This window comes from Gavia stellata, chromosome 38 (assembly GCF_030936135.1).
Source record: "Gavia stellata isolate bGavSte3 chromosome 38, bGavSte3.hap2, whole genome shotgun sequence".
NCBI lineage: Eukaryota > Metazoa > Chordata > Aves > Gaviiformes > Gaviidae > Gavia > Gavia stellata.
Window position 1 is genome coordinate 52,120 of NC_082631.1, and position 20,612 is coordinate 72,731.

A 20,612-nucleotide genomic window follows, 5' to 3' on the forward strand; every position below is an offset into this window, starting at 1 on the left:
GTAAAAGCCATCACTTTAATGGAACTGGGAGGGTTGGGGGCCCCCAGGAGGGTCAAGTCCCCCCTCCCAAGACAAAACCAGGGTCCCCGCTACTGCCTCCCCCCCCCCCCGCCAAGACCCAGTTGCCCCACAGGAAGAGTAGGATGACAACTGAGGGTCGGGAAATAAATAAAGAGTGAGTGGGGGGCCCAGGGGGGTGGGGGGGATCCTGGGGGTGTCAGGGTCCCCTGGTGCTGGGGGCAGGTGGGGGTCCCCGGGGCAGCTCGGGGAGCCCGGGGGAATGAGGGGCTCCACCAAGTGCATGGAGGCTCAGGGTGCCCCATGGCGGGGTCAGGACCCGTGGGGGGTACTTCCCCACCTCCATGTGCCATGAAGCGGCCCCAGAGAAATCAGGGCGACCCAGCGGGTGGGGGTCCCCCCTAGGTGCCGCGAGGCTCGGGGTGGCTCTTGAGCGCGTGGAACTTGAGGCCCTCAGGGCGCTCGAAGCGCCTCCCGCAGCGCTCGCAGGGGAAGGGACGCAGCCCTGGCCCCCCATGGCGCCTCATGTGCCACGTCAGGGAGGCACGTTGGCGGCAGCGGTACCCGCAGACCTCGCACCTGGGGGGGCAAGGGGGGGGTGAGGTGTACCCGCAGACCTCGCACCTGGAGGGGGCAAGGGGGGGTGAGGGGCACCCGCAGACCTCGCACCATAAGAGGAGGGGCTGAATAGGGGAGAGTCAGAGAGAGTGCGGTCCCTTTCCCGTGTCACTCAATGCAGCACGAACCCTACCATATCACTGACAGCAAGCAGGGGGGTCTCCTTGGTGCCCCCCCACCCTGACACTCCCTGCAGGAGATCTCCCCATTGCGCCCCCATCACTCACTGCAGGGGGGTCTCCCCGGTGTGCGTCCGCCTGTGCACCTCCAAGTGGTTCTTGCGCTTGAAAGATTTCCCGCAGGTCTCGCAAGTGAACTCCCGCACGCCTGGGGAGGGCAACATGGTGGGACACTGGAAGATGGGGGGGACACGCTGGGGGGGAGACATGCTGGGGGCTCACCAGAGTGGATGACCATGTGCCGGCGCAGGTGGTTGGCCAAGTAAAATCTCTTCCCACAGCCAGGCTGGGGGCACTGCTGGGTCCGGCCCTTGCGGTGCACCAGGTTGACGTGATTCTGGAGGGCAGAGAGGTGAGGGGGGCTCCAGGGGACCCCAGGGGGGGAGCAGGAGAACCCCAGGGGGGCCACACCTGGAAGCTACTGAGAGCGATGTAGACCTGCCCGCAGCCCGCATACGGGCAGGCGATTGGCTCCGGGAGCCCCTCGGGGTCAGGGTGGGGGGCACGGCCCCGCCTGCTCCGTCGCCGCCTGTGCAGGGAGGGGAGACAGCACAGCCTCGGGTGAGCCCCTGTCCAGAGGCCACAGCACAGGGGGGCCCAGGCGTTTGGGGTCCTCATCCAACACCCTTCCATGCCTTTGGGGACTTCTAAATGCCTTCTCAGACTCTGAATAGTTCATCTGCCCCAAGAGCATCCCTGAAAAAGACCCCCACAGCACCTGGAACCTGTCTCAAGCCACTACCCCCCAGAAAAAAACCTTACCATTCCAGAAGCCACCAGAGCCTCCACCTGTGCTCCAAGGACCCCTCCATAACCCCAAGATCTCCCCCCCCCAAAATATCTCAACACCTACACCCCTACCAGCCCCTGAACACCTTGTAACACCCCAGGCCCTCCCTAGCCCTGATCCCCTCCCTCTTCATGTCCCAAAAAACTTAGAGAACCTTGTAGTGACCCCCAAAGACCCCCCTCCCCCAACACCTCACACTTCCCCCAAGCCCCCAGGGACACCCCAAACTCTATCACCCCTCCCAAATCCATCCAACCTGACCACCCTTGGGCCCCTGGGTACCCCAAGTGACCCCCAACCTCCTGACCTCTCGGGCTCTTTGGGGATCTCATAGATGATGGCCGATATGTCACCACCGTCAGGGTCCTCAGCCAGGGGGTGTAGGGGGGACTCCTGGGGGGGCTCTGGAGGGGGCTCAGCAGCAGGGAGGGGCACCTCCTCCTGCTTCAGCCCCAGCATCTCCTGCTCCTCTGCCATCAGTGTGGAAAGTGAGGCACTGCTGCCCCCCCAGTCCCCTAGCACCTGATCCCCTCTCACACTCTGATCTCCCCAAATCCTGACCCCAATCCACCCCAGCACCCCAATCCCCCCTGACCCCTAACCTGTATCCCTGCTGACCCCGCCAGCACCCCAATCCCCCCCAACACCTGAAGTCCCAGCACCCCAGTCTCCCTCACCCCCATGACCTCTGCCCCCCCATACCTGTCTTAGGGAGTTGAGCATCCGGGGGGGGGTGGGGGGAAGGCGCCCCCCCCCTCCAGCAGAGAGCAGGGCACCTCACCCCCCGCCCCATCCAGCTGCAGCCCCCCCAGCGCATCATAGCCAGGACTGGCCAGGATGAGGAGGGGGGGCCCCTGCAGCAGGGTGGGGGGGCCTCCCTCGGCCAGCGGCCCCCGCCCCGTGCCCAGCCGCAGAGGCAGCGGCAGTGGCACGCAGACCACAGCCTCCAGTGCTGCCCCCCGCCCCTCCGCAGCACCCTCAGGGGGGCCTGGACCCGCAGGGGGGGCCACTGCCACGCCCCCCGGTGCTGACGGGGCCCCCCCTGGTGTCGCCTCCGAGCCTGAGCTGCAGCCCCCTGAAGAGGAGGAGCTGCCAGGAGCTGCTGCTGCAAGAGAGAGAAGATCAAGCAGAGCCCCCAAAGGAACCCCCCCTGAGTCCCAAAGGAGTGCCCCCACCCCCCAAAAAAACACCCTAAAGGAGTCTCCTGGGCCCCCCACCCGAAGGGCAGGCCCCCAGAAGATGCAGTCAGGTCCCCCAAGCTGCCCCTGGGCCCCACCCCTGCACCCCCACTACCCAGCTGAGCACCCCCAGCCCCCGCCCTGGGGGGCCACAGCCCCCCCCCGCCCCCCTCCCTGCACACCGTCATCACTGTCCCCGTCAGAGTCGCTGAGGGGTCGCAGGGGCGAATGCAGGTCCTGGAAGTAGCGGTGCCCGCGCTCACACTGCCAGACGGCCGTGGTGTAGAGCCCCACCGAGGGGTCCAGCTCCGCCAACCGAGGCTCGTAGGGGCAGCGCTGCCGGTGGTCCTCGTACCAGATCACCGCATGCCGCAGGCAGTTCACGTTGCGCCGCCGCCCTGGGGGAGGGCTGCTGACAGCCTGGCACCCCACCCCCCTGCCTGACCCGCCGGTGCCCCCAGCCCCACGCACCCCTACTCCTGCGCCTCCAGCCCCAGCCCTATCCCCCATGACGCCCCAAGCCCTGCCCGCTCCCCTAGCACGCCCTGACCGACTGCACAGCACCTCCAGGCACCCCAGCCCCTACTCAACCCCCCTTCAGCACCTCCAGCCCCAGCCCTGTCCCCCATCACCCCCCAGACCCTATCTGCACCCCTGGCAGCCCCAGGCCTCCCAGCCCCTGCCTCGGCGCACACCCGGCAAGGGTGCCCCGCTCACACCCGGCCCCCACCGGCAAGGGCACGCCCCGCACTCACTTTTCTTGCGTTTGGGCTTTTTAGGGATCTGCTCCCACGGCTTCCTGGGGAGAGAGGGGCGGTGGCCTGGGGACAAACAGGGGCGCCCCTCCCCGCGGGGGGGTCGTCCCCCCGAGAGCTACAGGCGGGGAAGGGGCACCCGAGCCTCCCGGTTTCGCCGAGCCCCCATTCCGCCCCCGGTTCTTCCAAGCCCCCCAGCTCTTCGGCCCCGCTCACCCGCGCCGTCCGGCGCGCTGCCCCCGCTCCAGCCCCAGCAGGTAGGCCGCCAGCTTGGCATCGCTCCAGCCGCTGCGGCGGCGCAGGTCGACCCAGGGCCCGTGCGCCTCGCCGAGGTACACCCGCCGCACGTCGTACTTCTTCCGCGACTCCAGCCGCCGCCGCGCCCGGTCCGACTCCGTCAGCCGCGGCCGCCCCCGCGCCTTCCGCCCGCTGCCGCTGCCCGGCTCCGCCACGGGGCCTCGCCCGGGGCCGGGGCCGCCCCCGGTGCCGGGGACGCCACCGCCGCCCGGGCCCCGCTCGGGCACGCTCATGCCGGGCCCACCGCCGCGCCTCGCGGCGCGCCACCAATGACGCCACTTCCGCTTCCGCCCCCGCTCGCGCCCGTGTTCGCGAAGGCAGGCTCGGCGTAGTGCGCATGCGCGGGAGGAGAGCGGCCGGACCACGGACACTCGTTACGGCGCCGTCACACAGCAAGCATGCGCACGCGCTTCCGCCAGGCTCTGCCCGAATGGCGTCTGGACGGCCAGTACGCATGCGTGGAGCGCTGCCCGCAGCCTGCCCGGCCCTCCCCTTCCCTACGGGGCCCGTTTCCCCCCACCCGCCGTCCACCCCCAGCGCCCGCCTGTCGCCCCCCGCCCCGCAGTGCTCCCGGGGCGCTGCCCCTCCACGACCCCCGACACAAAACACCCTTCTCCGTCGGGGACACTTCCTTTATTCCCCCGGCGCTGCGGGGGGAGCGCCCGGTCCCCCACCGCCCCCGGGGCCGCCGCCGGCGTCCCTGGTGCTGTGCCCGTGCCCCCGCGGCGGGTCGGGGGGCTCCAGCACCGCGGGTGGGGGAGGCACGGGCCCCAGGTGGGGTGCAGGGGGACCCCTGGGAGCAGCAGCCAGGGGGTCCCCTTCCCCCAGGCGGAAGACGACGGGGGTGCGCCCCAGGACAGGGTTCGCCTCCTGCAGCCCCGCGATCCACTTGCCCAGCGTGTGCCGGTCTCCCGCCCCGGCCATGCACAGTGCGAAGACGGGGCCCTCCTCCACTGTGCGGGATGGGTCAGTGGGACGAGGAAGGCACGGGGGTCCCCCTCGCCCCTGCCCCTGTCCCCCCTGCCTTACCCTCCTCCACATCAAAGTCATCATCGTCCCAGGGGCCGCGCTCCAGGTCCAGGTCGAGGTGCAGGGGGTAGTACAGGCTGCGCTCGGGGTCTGGGGGGTCCTCCTGGTGGGGGCAGGGGGTCCCCTCTTACCTGTCCTGGGCCAGGGTTCCCCTCCCCTCGGAGGCCGTAGGGGTCCTCCCCTGTCCTGGGCCAGGAGTCCCCTCCCTCTCCTCCTATCCTCGGCCATGGGGGTCCCGTCCCCTCCCACATGTCCTGGGCCATAGGGGTTCCATCTGCTCTTCACCTGGGCAAGGAGGACCCTTCTGGGGCCATGGGGGTCCTGTCCTGCCCCATCCTGGGCCATAAGAGTCCCCTCCCACCCACTCTGGGCCATGAGGGTCCCATCCCCTCCTGTCCCGGGCCAGGGGAACCCCTCTGTGGCCATGGGTAGCCCGTCCTACCCCTCCAGGGCCATGGGGGCCCCCTCCCCTTCCATCTGGTTCCAAACAATAGGAGGTTTCATCCCACCCCCTCCCATCCCCTCCCCAGCCGGGGTCCATAAGGCTCACCCGCAAGTGGGGGGGCAGGGGGTCTCCCCGCAGCACGTAGTAGCACAGGCGGGTGCTGCGCAGCCAGAGGGGGAACGGCCCCTCCACAAAGACAGGCCGTGCCGGGCCATGCCGAGCCAGCAGCTCCTGCTGCTCCGGGCTCTGGGCACCTGTGGAGGGCGGAGCTGGGGACCCCACGCCAGCACTGGCGACCGCAAACCCCCACACAAGGGACCCCAACACTGGGGACCCCACACCCAACACCACAGGGTTCCCTCTACCCCAGGCTCCCCCGAATGCCTGGGCTCCTCGCACATGCCAGGGTCCCCAACACCCCTTGCCAGCGTTCCCCCAAACACGAGTCCCTGCCCCAGACACCTGCCCCCACCCCAAGATGCCCACATGCCTCCCCTGTCACCCAGGTCCCCCTGGGTCCCCCAGCGCTCACCGACGATGTAAGGCTGGACGGAGCCCTCGTCGTCCCCCTTGTCCGGCACTGGCCGCTGTGGGAAGGAGACAGTCGTCATCAGCCGCCCCTTAATGACCCGGGGACATTGGGGCCTCACTGGGGCACTGTGTCCCCCAGGGGGGGCCCATCTGGCCACCCAGCCACGGTGACAGAGGGGCCCCTTCTGCATCCCCATCCTTACACCTCCCACCCCAGCTCTGCGTCTGCATGTACCACGCAGCTGATGGTGAGGCAGGTTCCCTGTCCCGGTCCCTCCTGTCCCATCCCACCTGATAGACGGCGATGCTGGTCCCCCGCCCCCTCTCTGCCCATCCCCGCATCCCCATGTCCCCACACCCCCCTGTGTCCCCCAATGTCCCCATCCCCACATCCCCTGTCCTCATGTCCCCTGGTGCATCCCCCACCCCCGTGTCCGTCCCCGTCTCCCACCTGGTAGACAGTGATGCGGGCGTCGGGGTCGTTGGCGATACGGTGCAGGCCCAGACGGGCAGAGGCCAGGCCGGGGGGGGGCAGGCAGGGAGGTAAGGGGTGGGGGTTCACGTGGCGCATCCGTGGCAGCCAGTACAGCAGCCGCTGGCATTTGCGCACGGGGCGGCTGCGAGGCCCAAAGACCCCCAGGAGCAGGAACCGCGTCTCCGCATCCGGCACCACGCCTGCATGGGCACCCAGGCGTCCCGGTGGGTGTGGGGACCCAGGCATCCAGGTCCCCTCCCCAAGGAATCAGGCGCCCCCTCCCCAAGGGACCCAGGTGTCCAGGGCCCCTCCCCAGGGGGCTGGCCCCCCCTCCCCCTGCCCGCACCCACCGTATTGCTCCATCTGCTCCAGGATCTGGAGGCCGCACTCCTGCTGCTGGGGGAAGGGGGCCAGCAGGCGCTGGAAGGGCCCGCGGGGCACCCAGGGCCCGCGGGGCAGCAGGCGCAGCAGGCGGTGGTAGGCCTCCCGCTCCCGCGCCACCCCCAACGCTGGCATCGCCGCCAGCGCCGCCGCCACCAGCTCCAGACGCCCCACACGCCGCCCGGGTGCCCGCTCCAGCGCTGCCAGTGCTGCCGCAAAGGCTGCAGGGCCCCGGCCCTTATCCTGTGCCCCACGGGGTGTGCTGCGCCATGCCAGGGTCCCCGAGGCACCCCCCGAGGCATCCCCCGAAGTGTCCCCCGAGGTGTCCCCCGAGGCGTCCCCCCAGGCCTGCCCTGCTGGGTCCCCCGCCGCACGGCTGCCACGCTGGCACATGCTCCGAGCGACCTGGGAGGAAGAAAGGGAGCGAGGCTGGGGAGTGGGGGGCTCTGGGCTCCCCGCGCTGCCGCCCGGCCGAGGCACGCCCTGTGCTCCCCCAGGCCCGCGTGCCTCCTGCGTCCCCCATCTCCCACTGTGTAACCCCATCTCCCACTGTGTCCCCTGTCCCGGCCCCTTCCCTTGCCCCCCCCATCCCCACGCCCCTCCCCGTGTCCCTCGTGCTGTCCGGGCCCCTGCCCCTTCCCCCCCGGCCGCCGTGTCCCCTCGTGTCCCCCCATCTCCTGCCGCCTCCTCCCGCCCCGCCCCGCACCTGCGGGGCTCCCCAGCCCCCCCAGAGCCCCCGGGGCAGCGCGCGGGCCCAGTGCAGCCTCATGGCGCCCCAAGCTCAGCGCGGAGTCGGCGCGGGCGGGCCGGAGGTCAGAGGACACGCTCAGACACCGGGTCCCCCCGCGGGGTCGCGCCGCTGGGCGCCGCCATGTGCCGCCGACCCTGCCGGCTAGCGCTTCCGGGTCACGAGGCGGGGCCTGTGGCAGAGCCAATCCCCGCGCGCCTCTCACCTGGGGGCGGGGCCCGGGCGGTGATTGGCGGCGCGGGGGGCGGGGCTCGAAGGGGTTCCCCGTGACGTCAGAGCGGGCCCCACGGATGAGTTCAGAGCCGGGGTTGCACGATGATGTCAGAGCCGGGGATACACGACGGTGTCAGGGCTGGGGACAGCAGTGGCCCTGGGCACAGCTGGGTGACGTCAGAGCCGGGGGCTCGCGGTGATGTCACGCGGGGCACGGTGACGTCAGAGCTGCAACGGCTGCTATAAATGGAAACGGCAGCTCCGGCTGGGGGGGAGGGGGGGCGGCCCCGGACGCCTGCGTCCCCCGGCCGCGGTCCCGGGGGCGGGGGGGGCGCATTCCCCGCCCGTGACGAACCGTCCCTCCCCCCGGGGCCGGCGGAGTCCGATCCGCTGACGGCACCGGGAGGACTCAGGCGTCCGGCCCGCCCCGCCCCCAGCGCTCCCCCCGGGACTGGGGGGGCCCAGGAGGAGTCGGGGGGGGGGGGGGGGGGCAGGAGACTGGGGGGGGGCGGGCGTCCGGGGACAACAACGTGGGGAGGGGGCAGGAGAGAGGGACGGAGGGACGGGCAGAGAGAGGGACGGACAGAGGGGCAGGAGGGACGGACAGAGGGGCAGGAGGGACGGACAGAGGGACCGGGGGGATGAACAGAGGGACAAGGGGGTCGGGCGGGGGGTAGGGGGATGGAGGGACAGACAGAGAGACAGGAGAGATGGACAGAGGGACCGGGGGGGATGGACAGAGGGACAGGGGTAGGGACAGAGGGACAAGGGGAGCGGGCGGGGGCTAGGGGCTGGAGGGACGGGCAGAGGGACAGGAGGGATAGACAGAGGGAGGGACGGACAGAGGGACAGGCGTAGGGACAGAGGGACATGGGGTCGGGCGAGGGGTAGGGGAATGGAGGGACGGACAGAGGGAGAGATGGACAGAGGGACAGGAGGGATGGACAGAGGGAGAGATGGACAGAGGGAGGGATGGACAGAGGGACAGGAGGGATGGACAGAGGGAGAGATGGACAGAGGGACAGGAGGGATGGACAGAGGGACGGGAGGGATGGACAGAGGGAGGGATGGACAGAGGGACAGGAGCAATGGACAGAGGGAGCAATGGACAGATTGAGGGATGGACAGAGGGACAGGAGCAATGGACAGAGGGAGCAATGGACAGATTGAGGGATGGACAGAGGGACAGGAGCAATGGACAGAGGGAGCAATGGACAGATTGAGGGATGGACAGAGGGACAGGAGCAATGGACAGAGGGAGCAATGGACAGATTGAGGGATGGACACAGGGACGGGGGAAGGGATGAAGCGGGGAGGAGGGATGGGGGGGGGCGGCCCGGGGCTCCCCCGCCCCCCCGGGATCCCCCCGCTAAATGTGGAAAAAATGACGCCACCACCCGCCCCGAGGTGACGTCAGCGCGGCGGGTGGCGCGGATTGGCTGGCGGCGGCCCCGGCCCGGGGGGGCTCCGCGCCCTCCGCCGACTTTTAAAAGTGGCGGCGGTGCCGAGTCGGGACCGGGACGAGCGACCCGGGAGGAACCGACCCGACCCGACGGCACCGACCCGGGCCGAGCCGAGCCGAGCCGAGCCGAGTCGGACCGGACCGGACCGAGCCGAACCGGGACAGACCTGGACCGGGGCGAACCGAGCCGACCCACCGGCACCCTCCCGCACCGAGCCCATGTCCAACGCGCACTTCAACCGCGGGCCGGCCTACGGGCTGTCGGCCGAGGTGAAGAATAAGGTGGGCGGAACCGAACCGAACCGAACCGAACCGAATCGGGCCGGGCCGGGCCGGGCAGAACCGAACCGAACCGGGCCGGGCAGGACCAACCCCACCCGGGCGGGGGGACAGGACCCGGCCGGGCCGGACCGGACCAGAGGCGGGGCAGGATCGGACCGGACCGGACCGGGGGCGGGGGGGCTGGGCCCGGCTGGACCGGACCGGGGGGGGGGCGGGCCGGGCCCGGCTGGACCGGACCGGGGGGGGGGTAGGGCCCGGCCGGAGCGGGCGGGGGGCGGGGGCAGGACCTGGCGCTGTCCCTGGTGCTGCCCCGGGCGGGGGAGCCCGGGTCCCCTCCGCCGGCGGGGAGGTGACGGGCACCGGGCGCCGGGGTGGCCGCCGTGTCCGGGCTGGGGGGGCGGCACCCGAACGCCTGGGTGTCCCCCCCGGCCGTGCCTCAGTTTCCCCCTGCAGACGCCCCGCGGAGGTGGGGGGGGGGGCGCCCCGTTCCTCCGGCCGCCGCCGCCTGCGGGGAGCGGCGCGGGAAGGGTTAACCCGGGGGGCCCTGGGTGGCCCGGGGGGGGCCCCGCCGCCCCCGGCCCCGCCGCGCGCCCTTATAAGGCGTCGGAGCGCGGCGGGCGGGCGGCCGCGGCCCGGGGCTATATATGGGCAAAGGTTCGGCGGGCCCGGACGCCTGGGTCCTGCCGGGGGGGCGGGGCAGGTGGGGGGCCCTGGACGCCTGGGCCCTCCCTGCTTTGCGGGGGTAGACACACACACCCCCCCCCGGCACGCCCCCCCCCCCCCCCCGTCTCCCTACTGTCCCCCCCCCACCCCCGGCACCGGGGGGGACCGGGCATCCGGAGCTGTTCTGCCCCCCTCCGCGGTGGGGGGGCTGAGCTCGTGTGTCACCCCTGGCCTGACCCCCCCCCCCCGTCCCCCCACATCTCCCCTGCCCCCTGCTCAGCCCCCCATCCCCTCCTGTGTCCTCCTGATGGTGCCCGACATGTCCCCCTGACAGTGTCCCTGTGTCCCCCGTCTACCCTCATCCTGCTGATGGTGTCCCCCGATAGTGTCCCCCATGTCCCCGGTGTCCTCATGTCTTGCTGACGGTGTCCCCCGTCCCCAGCTGGCGCAGAAGTACGACCCGCAGCGGGAGCGGGAGCTGCGCGCCTGGATCGAGGGGACCACCGGCCGCCGCATCGGGGACAGCTTCATGGAGGGACTCAAGGACGGTGTTATCCTCTGCGAGTACGACCCCTGACCTCTGACCAATGACCAGACCCCTGACCCCAACCCTACCCTGGCTCGGGGACTGGGCTGTCCTTTGGGAGCACGGCCCACCCCTGATCCCTGACCCTGCCTCGCCTCTGGGGTCATCCTCTGGGAACTCAGACCAGTCTTGACCCCAGACCTCAACCTTGACCCCATCCCTCGCACCCCCGCTGACCTCACCTGGGTTGACCCTGACCAGTGAGGGCTGACCCCTGCTCCACTCCTGACCTTGACCCCTACCCTGACCCTGGCCCCCTCCCCCCAGGCTCATCAACAAGCTGCAGCCCGGCTCCGTGCAGAAGGTGAATGAACCCGTCCAGAACTGGCACAAGGTGAGGGTGCCCCGAATGGGGGTGCATCAGGGCTTGGGGGGCCCACGGGGGGGCTTGGGGGACTGCAGGGAGCCAGGGTCCCGAGGATGGGCCAGGGGTCCAGGCTCTGAGCTGACCTGTGCGCAGCTGGAGAACATCGGGAACTTCCTGCGGGCCATCACGCGCTACGGGGTGAAGCCCCACGACATCTTCGAGGCCAACGACCTCTTCGAGAACACCAACCACACGCAGGTCCAGTCCACCCTCATCGCCCTCGCCAGCCAGGTGACCCCCCTGGGGCAGGATGGGGTCCTTGGAGGGTGGCTGGGGGGCTCTGGCTGCTCCCTGTGTCCCCTGGGAGGACACCAACCACACACGGGTCCTGCTGGGTGATGGGGCCAAACAGGGCAAAGCTGGGGGCTTGGGGGAGCCCTGGGGATGTCTGGGATCGCAGGAGGCCTGAGGGGGATGGGGCCTGGGGGACTTTGGGGGCAGTCCCAGGGGAACTGGGGATAAATGTGGGTCTGGGGGCTCCGGTGGAGTGAGGGCCTGTGCACACCCTGAGCTCCAGGGTCTTGCGCAGGCCAAGACGAAGGGGAACAATGTCGGTTTGGGCGTGAAGTATGCGGAGAAGCAGCAGCGGCGCTTCCACCCAGAGAAGCTGCGTGAGGGCAGGAACATCATCGGCCTCCAGGTGCCACGTGGACACACGGCGGGGGGGGGCACAAGGCCATGGGGGTGCACAGGCAGATGGCGGGGTGCATGGGGGATTCCGGGGGACGTTGTGGTACACGGGGTGCCCAGGGGGGTCTCTTGGGAACACGGGCTTTTGCTGTGGATGGGGGGGGGGTGGCGGGAGTCCCGGTGTCTTGGGGCTGGTCAGTGCCATCAGGTACACCGTCCGTGTCCTCGCCTGTGACCCTCTCTCCCCCATCCCCAGATGGGCACCAACAAGTTCGCCAGCCAGCAGGGCATGACGGCGTATGGGACACGGCGGCACCTCTACGATCCTAAGCTGGGGACGGACCAGCCCCTGGACCAGGCCACCATCAGCCTCCAGATGGGCACCAACAAGGGCGCCAGCCAGGTGGGGACGGGGGGAGTGCTGTCCCCAGGGGCATCAAGGGCACCAGTTGGGGCAGGGGGGGGGGTGTGGAGGGGGGAATGTGGACACTGCCATCCCTGCAGGGACCCCACTGTGTTGGGCCAGCCAGGTATGGGGACACAGGGACACTGATGTCCCCAGGGGACCACAGTGTCCTGGGTCAGCCAGGTCAAGGAACTTGGGAACATGGCACTGGAGGGAAGGGGTCAGGGAGACCCCACGGGCAGCGGGGGGTCCCCAGCGCTGCTGACATCTTGATATGTGGGCCCCTGAGGAGGCTGAGGGACACCTGGGGAGGATGAAGGACCCTTCTGGGGAGGACAAGGGATGCCCTCTGGTCCCCTGGAGAGGACAGGGACACACCCCCCCCAGACCCACAGGGAGGCTGAGGGACCCTTGGAGGAGGCCCAGGGTCCCTCTGGGGAGGACAGGGGACCCCCCCCCAGTCCCATGGGGAGACGGGGGACCCCTGGGGAGGCCAAGGCTGCCACCCCCAGCGCTACCCCTGCCCAGGCGGGGATGACGGCACCAGGGACGAAGCGGCAGATCTTCGAGCCGGCACTGGGCATGGAGCGCTGCGACACGCTGACCATCGGGCTGCAGATGGGCAGCAACAAGGGCGCCTCGCAGCAGGGCATGACGGTGTACGGGCTGCCGCGGCAGGTCTACGACCCCAAGTACTGCGGCGGCCCCGAGCTGCTGGGCGAGGATGGCCTCGACGGCTTCTACAACTCCCAGTAGCTGCCGGCCCGTGGCTGCTTGCACCGCACTGCCCTGCCCCGCGGCAGGGACGCACCGCACCGGCCTCACCGCGCCCCTGGCCCCGCAGGGCTGGCTGGGCCGGGGGGGCTCGGCCCAGGGGGGGCTCGGCCCCACCACTGCCCCCCCCTTCCCCCGTGTGAAGCCACCGAGGCACAATAAAACCCACACGCAAACCAGCTGCCTCCACAGGCACCAGCACGGGGGACAATGAGGCACAACAGCAAGACAGGGGACAACGAGGCATGGGGAGAACAAGGCAGAGGGACTACAGGGGACAGGGAGGCACGGGGCCAGGGGAGACACAAGGCAGGGAGGGACAGAACGAGGTTGGGGTGGGGGGCAACGAGGTGTGGAGATGGGACAGGGATGGGGGGACACTGAGGCACACGGGGGGACATTGAAGGGGAACAGGGACAGAGACACCAAGACATAGAGGCGGCACGGGGGGGGAGCACAGGGGGACACACGGTGGCACAGAGGGGATGTTTCGGCAGCTGAACAGCCCGAGGGCAGCATAAGGGGGACAGGGGTGACCCTGGACACCCAGGTTCCCCACATCGGGCCGGTGCCGAGCCTGAGGTGAGCCCCTGCAGAGCCCCTGAAACGCCTGGCCCCAGCCCCTCCGACCCACACAGGCACCCGTGACGACAATTTATCCCAGCATAGCTGTGAAACCAGAGGAGATTCGTTAGCACCACTGAACCTCGTTAGGGCCTTGGCATTGCCTGGTCCCCTGCAGGCGCAACCATCCCTGCAGACCCCACGGGGCCATCTCCACGTGTCCCTGCATGACCCCACAGACCCCACGCATCCCCGTGCCCCTCGCCGTGGTGCCACCAGCAACAAGGACACGGAGCCCCGGCCCAGCCCCACGAGGGCATTTATTCAAGGGCGGCTCTGCCGAAACACGTCGCCTGTGTGCCCGGCCCCTGTCCCCGTGTCTCTGCAGCCTCGCTCCTGTGCAGTCCCTGCAGCTCGCTGGTGAGTGGCAATTAAGCACCTGGGACGGGGACAAGTCCCAGCGGGGCCAGGCAAGCACCCTCCCCCAGACTCGCCCCGAGAGCAGGGGTCCCATTCCCGGAGGCGGGGGACATGTCCTGGGTCTCTGCGTGAGCTGGAGTCCCTGTGCCCAGGTACAGAAAGGTAGAAAACGTAACGAAAATGCCACGAAGGGGCGGCAGGGACGTGACCCCCCCTCGGGTCTCAGGCCAGGGACGTGAGACCCGCCACCCCCCCAGGCATCTGGGGTTGTGCTGCGGGCAGGGGCTGCCCCAGCCGCTACTGGTTGGCAGCTTCGCAGGCGTCGATCCAGTCGCTGTAGACGTCCACCGGCTCCGACAGGTCTCGGAGGGGGGATGTTAAGGCACTAACAGGGAGGCACAGGGGGGGATCCAGGGGGGTCGGGGGGGATGGGGGTTCCCGGTAAGGATACAGGTGATGGGCGTCTGGAACTCCTCCAGGCAGACGGTGCAGGAGATCACCCCCGTGTTGCGGGCGCGGTCCCTGAGGGCAGCAGGGGACAGGCTGCTACGGGCGGCCCTGGGCCGTGACCCGCTCCCAGCCGCGTCCCCCCGCCCGGGCCCCCCCCAGGGCCGCGTCCCCGCCCGCGCCCTTCTCCCCTCCCACCCCCCCGCTCACATCTTGACGTCGCAGGACTTCTCGTGGTTGCAGAAGGGGCAGGTGAACTGCGTCTCCAGCGTCCCCGTCACCTTCTTCTTGGGCGGCGGCTTCCGCTTGGACTTGCGGCGCCCCATGGCTGCGGGAAGAGCCACGGACCCCGTCACCGGCCGGGGGCCCGGGTGGACGCAGCCCCTCCCGGGGCCCGGCGTCCAGGAGCCCCCGCGGGCGCGTCCCCGAGCTGCAACGGGCCACGAGAGGGGCGAGCTCGACCTCCCGGGACCCCCCGGCACCCTCCGGCCCCCGGGAGCGCCAGGCCCCCCGCGGCTGCTGCCCGCCCGCCCCCGCACCCCCCGGCTGTACCCCCCTCGCCCCACCTACCGCCCCGTCCCGCTCCGCTCCGCTCCCGCCGCGTTTCCCCCGGCGACCGGCGCTTCCGCCGCGGCGACCCGGAAGCGGCCCCGGCCCCGCCCCCGCCCGGCGCCGCTTCCGCCCGCCCTGCGCCGATTGGCGCGGCGCCAGCCAATCGGCAGCGGGGGCAGGGCCGGGTCGTCGCTGCCACCACGTGGCCCGAGGGTTGCCCCGTCCGCCCCCGTCCCCGCGCTCTGAGGCGGAACGCGGCTGTTTCGGGGCGATCGACCGCGACATCTCCGGGGCAGCGCCTCCGTCCAAAGCCCTTTATTGGGGGGGGGCACTGGGGACCCGCGGGGGTCCGGGTTGGGGGTCCCCGAGGTCAGGGGTCACGGGGGTCCAGCCCTCTGTACCCCAGGTCAAGGGTCACAGGAGGTCCCACCCTGTGCCCCCACGGGGTCCCCCAGCACCGAGGGGGCGGGGGGTGGTCCTCCTGGCTGCCCCCCACGGGGTCCCACGTGGCCTGGGGACACAAGAGGTCCGTGACGGGGGTCCCCCTGTGCCAGGGGGCCGAGGGGTGCCACGGGGTGCCCCCCGCAGTCGTAGGTCCTGGGGTCCTTCAGGGTCCTGGCGCCGCAGGGGTCACAGGTCACGGGGGGGCAGGGCCACGCGGTAGAGGACACGGCCAGTGGCCTCCAGGAAGGTGATGGTGGCCGCATGGGCATCCAGGCGCACGTGGGCGAAGCCACCGGGGGATGCGGGCGCCCCAAAGAAGAAGCGGAGGGAGCCGGGGGGCACGGCCCCCCTGTGGTGCTGGGACCCCTCCACAAAGTTGCCGGCGCCACTCACCACGTAGCCCACACCCCCCTCCTCCAGGAACTGGGGGGGCAAAGGTGGGGGGTCAGGGGTCTGGATGCCTGGGTCCCTGCCCCAGGCACCAGGACCCTGCCCACCCCCCCCCCCAGGGACTGGGGGGGCAGGGATGGGCGTTGGGGCTCTGGTCCCCCGGCCCCCACCCTGCCCCGGATGCCTGGGTCCTTGCCCACCCCGGCTCCAGAAACTGGGGGTCTGGGGTGTCACGGGGACAGTGATGCCTTGGGGTCAGAGGGGGGTCCGGCGAGGGAGTCTAGAGGTCCCCTGGATGCCAGGGTCCCATGGGGGGGGGTCTGGGGGGTTCTTCGGATGCCAGGGTCCCATTAGGGGGGTCGGGGGGTGCCCCCCAGACACCGGGGTCCCATGTCAGGTTTTCAGGGGTCCCTGGACACCAGAGTCCCATGGAGGGGTCTGAGGGGTTCCCCAGAGGCTGAGGTCCCTGGGCTCACCTGCAGGTTATGGTCGTGGCCGCAGAGGTAGGCGGTGACGCGGTGTTGCCGCAGCAGTGGCCGCAACAGCTGCACCAGGCAGGCAGTGGGGCCGTGCTCGGCCACCGACCACACCGGGTAGTGTCCAGCCACCAGCACGTAGCGGTCGTGGCGCGCAGCAGCCAGGCGTCCCCGCAGCCAGGCCAGCTGCGCTGCTGCTGCTCCCGCGTCCCGGGGGCCCCTCGGGGCACTTTCTGCCCCAAAGTCGTCCCCGCCACCGCAGAGCAGCACCGTGTCCAGCACCAGCAGCCGGGCCGAGGTGTTGGTGCCCGGCAGGGAGAGGCGCAGACTGTAGTAGTAGTGTGGGAAGTGCCTGCGGGACATGGGGGTCTTGGGGATACCGTGGGGACACCCCAGGGGGACTTGGGGACAGCCTGCAGACACCCCAGCACCAGGCACAGCCTGTAGTAGTAATGAGGGATGTGCCTGCGGGACATGGGGGTCTTGGGGATACCATGGGGACACCCCGGAGCAACTTGGGGACAGCCTGGGGACACCCCAGCACCAGGCAGAGGCTGTAGTAGTAATGTGGGAAGTGCCTGTGGGACATAGGGGGCTTGGGGACACCGTGGGGACAACCTGGAGGGACTTGGGGACAGCCTGGGGACACCCCAACACCAGGCACAGGCTGTAGTAGTAATGTGGGAAGTGCCCGTGGGACATGGGGGGCTTGGGGACACCCTGGGGACAGGGGCAGGTGGCTATGCCAGGGAACAGCAGCTGCACAGGGGTCCTGGCTGTCCCGGGGGGTCCCTACCATCGGGGGGAGTGGTGGCTGTACGCCAGCTGCGCGGTGACATTCCCAGCATGGTCGTGGTTCCCGGCCAGCACGAACCAGGGCAGCTCCCGCAGCCCCGGGCCCGTGAAAACGCGCTCGAAGGTCTCCTGCCGGGGTGACACGGTGTGGGCCCGAGGGGATGGGGGGAGAAACAGGGGGGACAGGGGGAGCAGGGGACAGAGAGAGACATGGGGACATGGGATGGGGACATGTGGGGACAGAGGGAGCTGAGCACGGTGTGCCCAGCCAGGCTCCCCACAACCCCCCTGGGGACATTCAGGTTCCCCTCAGAAAGGTACCGGGGTCCCCCCTGAAATTTTGCCCCCCTGCCGAGACAGGGGTGCCCCCATACAGATTTTGGGATCCCCCCACCACAGCCCCCTCCCTAGAGATGCCCCCCGTGCCCCCCCCTAGCATTTCAGAGTGCCCCCACCCTGGAGACATGGAGCCGTACCTGGAAACGGGGGTCCCACTCATCCCGCACCCCCTCGTAGTAGAAGTTGTCCCCAAGGGCGAGGACGAAGTCAGCACCGAGGTTGGTGGCCGCGCGTCCCATGGCCGCTGCCGTGGCCACCTCGCGGGGGGTGGCGAAAGGGGGGTCAGGGACCCCCCCCCAGTCACCCACCGCCAGGAACTGCACCACCCCCTCAGGGCCCCCCCTGGCCGCCACCGTCACCACCACCGTCATCCACAGCAGCGCCAGCATCTGCAGACAGTGCCCATAGGACCAAAGCATTCGGGGGGGTCCCGGGGGGCCCCGTCCCCCACCCATGGGACCCAGGTGTCTGGGGGGTCCCAGTCCCCACCCATGGGACGCAGGCGTCTGGGGGGTCCCGGTCCCCACCCAGGGGACCCAGGTGTCCGGGGGGGAGGTCCCAGGGGCCCCGTCCCCCACCCATGGGACCCAGATGTCTGGGGGGTCCCAGTCCCCACCCATGGGACGCAGGCACCTGGGGGGTCCTGGTCCCCACCCAGGGGACCCAGGTGTCCGGGGGGGAGGTCCCAGGGGCCCCGTCCCCCACCCATGGGACCCAGATGTCTGGGGGGTCCCAGTCCCCACCCATGGGACGCAGGCACCTGGGGGGTCCTGGTCCCCACCCAGGGGACCCAGGTGTCCGGGGGGGAGTCCCAGGGGCCCTGTCCCCCACCCATGGGACCCAGATGTCTGGGGGGTCCCAGTCCCCACCCATGGGACGCAGGCACCTGGGGGGTCCTGGTCCCCACCCGGGGGACCCAGGGGGCCCATCCCCCACCCATGGGACCCAGATGTCTGGGGGGCCCCGGTCCCCGCCCAAGGGACCCAGGTGCCCGGTGGGGGTCCCCAGCACCACGGCCCCCGCCCAGGGCAGAACGGGGACCCAGGCATCCGGCGCAGCCCTGCTCCCCCCAGCACGGAAAGGGCGCCCGGGCCGCCCCCCCGCCATGGGTTGCCCGGGCAGGACCCCGCGGGCCGGGGGCCACTCACCCTCGTGTCCCCTCGCGTGCCCCCTCCCGTGTCCCCTCCGGCGCTTTATGTGCCCAAAAGGGGAAGTGGGGTCGCGCCGCCCGGTGCCCCCCCCCGGCCCCGGCGTCACCTGACGCCTCGCGGTGACACGGGGCCGCCGCGGGTGGGGCCGGGCCGCGGGGCACTGGGAGCACTGGGGGCACTGGGGGGCCCGAGGGGGGGTCAGTCCCGGCCTCCGCCAGAAATCCCCGGAATGCCCCAAATCCGCGCGAGCCGCGGCCACGTCGCGGCTAATGCGGGACCCCGGCGTCCGGGAGTGCCCCCCCCGACAGGCCCCCCCGGGACCCAGATGTCCGAGGGTGCCCCCCCGGGGAGGACCCCGGCGTCCGGGAGCGCCCCCCCCCCCCCCCCCCCCCGCGTTTTCCAATGAGGCCACGTGCAGCGGGGGGGGGGGGGGGGCAGCCGAACGCCTGATCGCCTTACTGGGCGGGGGGGGGCCCACCCCAAGCTCCGGCCTTCGGCCCCGGGGGCCCCAAGGGGCCGGCCCCCCCCCCGAGCTCGAAGGCCCCCCAGTCCCACCAGTCTGCCCAGTTCCGCGTCTCACCGGCCGGGCGGGGTCCCGCACGCCTGCGGCTCTTGGGGGGGGGGGGTCGGGGGGGGGCCCGGACACGCGGGTCCTCTCCAGCTCCGGGAGGGGCAGCGAGGCCCCGCGCGTGGCGGGGGGGGGGGGGGCAGGGGCCCGGACGCCCCCCCGAGCGGGGGGTGGGGGGGCACCGCCCTTTGCCGCTGAAAGCGGCGGGGGAGGGACCCGGACACGCGGGTCGCTCCCGCCCCCCCCGGCCCCCGCGCGGAATGGGGAGAACTCGGCCGGTTTCGGGGCTGCCCCGGCCGGGGAGGGGGCCCCCCCCGGGCTGTCCGCGCCCGCCCCCCCCCCCCCCCCCCCGTTCCGGGAGGGGGACGGAGCTCTGCTGCCCCACCCCCCGCGCGGAGGACCCGGCCCCCCCCGCCCGCCCCACGGGGGACCCCGTCGCCGTGGGTACGGTCGCTATGGGGAACCCATCCCCGCGGCGCCCCGTTGCCGTGGGGACCGTCCGGGAGCCGCGGCTGCCGCCGGGGATGCAGCCCCCCCCCCGGGACCCCCCCATCCCCCCGGGGCCGAGGCGGGGCGGGGCGGGTACGACACTTTATTTCCTTTTTTTGTCTTTTTGCCCCTTTTCCGCGGAATTTTCCTCCTTCCGCTCGCGGGCGGCGCCTTTGGGGTTTTTTTTCCTTTTCTCCTCGGTGTGGGGGGAGGGGCCGACCCACCCCAACGGGAAATGACGTCACTACCACGTGCGGGGGTGAGGGGCGACCTGGGGGTCCCCGAATGTGCAACGCTGGTGTGTGTGTGTGGGGGGCCCCCCGAGAGCGACGCCCCCCAACATCGCACCCCCCACCCAGGGCTTGGGGTGGGGGAGGGGGGTCCCGAAATCGGGGTACCCAGAACTGGGGGGGGGGGGGGGTCCCAATGCCCGGGGAGGGGCCCATTGCTGGTGGGGGGTCCCCAAATGTTGGGGGCCCCATTGCTGGTGGGGGGCCCCAACGGGGGCCCCAAAATGGGGGGAGCCCAAAAATTGGGGGGGGGCCTGTTTCCCGGGGGGGCACTGCTGGTGGGGGTCCCAGGGGGTCCCAAAAACCCGGAGGAGGGGGTCACAAAGAGGGGGTTCACCCCAGAGTGGGGTTCCCCAAAACGGGGGCCCTAATGATTGTCCCCATTTTGGGGGGCCCATTGGGGGGGAAGGCACACGGGGGGGTCTAAGGCAAATGCAATTTTGGTCCATCTGACCCCAAAACCCGGGGGCCGGGGGGGGGGGGGTGTTGGACCCCCCCAAACTGCCCGGGGTGGGGGGAGCCCCATCCTGTCCCCCCGACACCGAAATCAGCCAAAGGTGCAGAAAACCCAAAAATGAGCAAAATGCCCCCAAATCCCCCCCCCCCCCCCAGCTGCCCCCCCAGGTCATGGGCCCCATGTTGGGAATTGGGGCCCCCGGTGACCCCTGGAACGCGGGGCCGGAGCAAAACTACCCAAAAACGATAATAAAAAAACACAAAATTGCCGGGGGGGGGGGGCCTGATGGGCAAAATCAGGGAATATTGGGGGGTTCCCCAAAAAAGCACTTGGAGAGCTGGGGGGGACACACGACCCGAAAAGGGGGGGTTTGACCCCAGAATGGAAGGTTTGACCCCGAGGA

At 70.9% G+C, this 20,612-nt stretch overlaps 5 protein-coding genes across 6 annotated transcripts in view; 1 reads left to right on the plus strand and 4 right to left on the minus strand.

Moving 5' to 3' along the window:
• Positions 1 to 206: 206 nt before the first annotated feature.
• ZNF653 (zinc finger protein 653) lies at positions 207 to 4,068 on the minus strand. The gene is made up of 9 exons (XM_059833020.1): positions 3,755 to 4,068; positions 3,539 to 3,582; positions 2,966 to 3,181; positions 2,314 to 2,707; positions 1,913 to 2,104; positions 1,227 to 1,344; positions 1,038 to 1,152; positions 864 to 963; positions 207 to 597 (listed from the first exon to the last, which is right to left on the minus strand). Exons 1-9 carry the CDS (start codon positions 4,066 to 4,068, stop codon positions 420 to 422), a joined length of 1,671 nt encoding a protein of 556 aa, XP_059689003.1. The 3' UTR covers positions 207 to 419.
• Positions 4,069 to 4,468: 400 nt separating this feature from the next.
• Positions 4,469 to 6,831, minus strand: ECSIT (ECSIT signaling integrator). The gene is made up of 6 exons (XM_059833021.1): positions 6,666 to 6,831; positions 6,292 to 6,515; positions 5,842 to 5,896; positions 5,415 to 5,563; positions 4,865 to 4,967; positions 4,469 to 4,788 (listed from the first exon to the last, which is right to left on the minus strand). The coding sequence occupies exons 1-6, from the start codon at positions 6,829 to 6,831 to the stop codon at positions 4,469 to 4,471; spliced, it is 1,017 nt and encodes a 338-aa protein (XP_059689004.1).
• A 2,432-nt stretch (positions 6,832 to 9,263) lies between these two features.
• Positions 9,264 to 12,852, plus strand: CNN1 (calponin 1). Of its 2 annotated transcripts, none has more exons than XM_059833067.1 (7): positions 9,264 to 9,401; positions 10,507 to 10,628; positions 10,918 to 10,984; positions 11,111 to 11,248; positions 11,547 to 11,657; positions 11,904 to 12,050; positions 12,582 to 12,852. In XM_059833067.1, exons 1-7 carry the CDS (start codon positions 9,339 to 9,341, stop codon positions 12,807 to 12,809), a joined length of 876 nt encoding a protein of 291 aa, XP_059689050.1. In that variant the 5' UTR covers positions 9,264 to 9,338; the 3' UTR covers positions 12,810 to 12,852. The 2 variants fall into 2 exon arrangements, with proteins under 2 accessions (XP_059689050.1, XP_059689051.1); XM_059833068.1 differs by lacking the exon at positions 9,264 to 9,401 and adding an exon at positions 10,126 to 10,143.
• Positions 12,853 to 13,687: 835 nt separating this feature from the next.
• ELOF1 (elongation factor 1) lies at positions 13,688 to 14,848 on the minus strand. Its single transcript, XM_059833090.1, has 4 exons — positions 14,829 to 14,848; positions 14,469 to 14,586; positions 14,263 to 14,333; positions 13,688 to 14,173 (listed from the first exon to the last, which is right to left on the minus strand). The coding sequence occupies exons 2-4, from the start codon at positions 14,582 to 14,584 to the stop codon at positions 14,109 to 14,111; spliced, it is 252 nt and encodes an 83-aa protein (XP_059689073.1). The 5' UTR covers positions 14,585 to 14,586; positions 14,829 to 14,848; the 3' UTR covers positions 13,688 to 14,108.
• Positions 14,849 to 15,283: 435 nt separating this feature from the next.
• ACP5 (acid phosphatase 5, tartrate resistant) overlaps positions 15,284 to 20,612 on the minus strand; it is a 6,310-nt gene continuing 981 nt past the window's right edge. The window contains exons 2-5 of the mRNA XM_059833022.1: positions 17,392 to 17,643; positions 16,917 to 17,044; positions 16,121 to 16,472; positions 15,284 to 15,677 (exon numbers count right to left, since the gene is read on the minus strand). Of these exons, the coding sequence (XP_059689005.1) occupies positions 15,441 to 15,677; positions 16,121 to 16,472; positions 16,917 to 17,044; positions 17,392 to 17,643 (969 nt within the window). The 3' untranslated portion in view covers positions 15,284 to 15,440. The remainder of the gene's footprint in view (positions 15,678 to 16,120; positions 16,473 to 16,916; positions 17,045 to 17,391; positions 17,644 to 20,612) is intronic.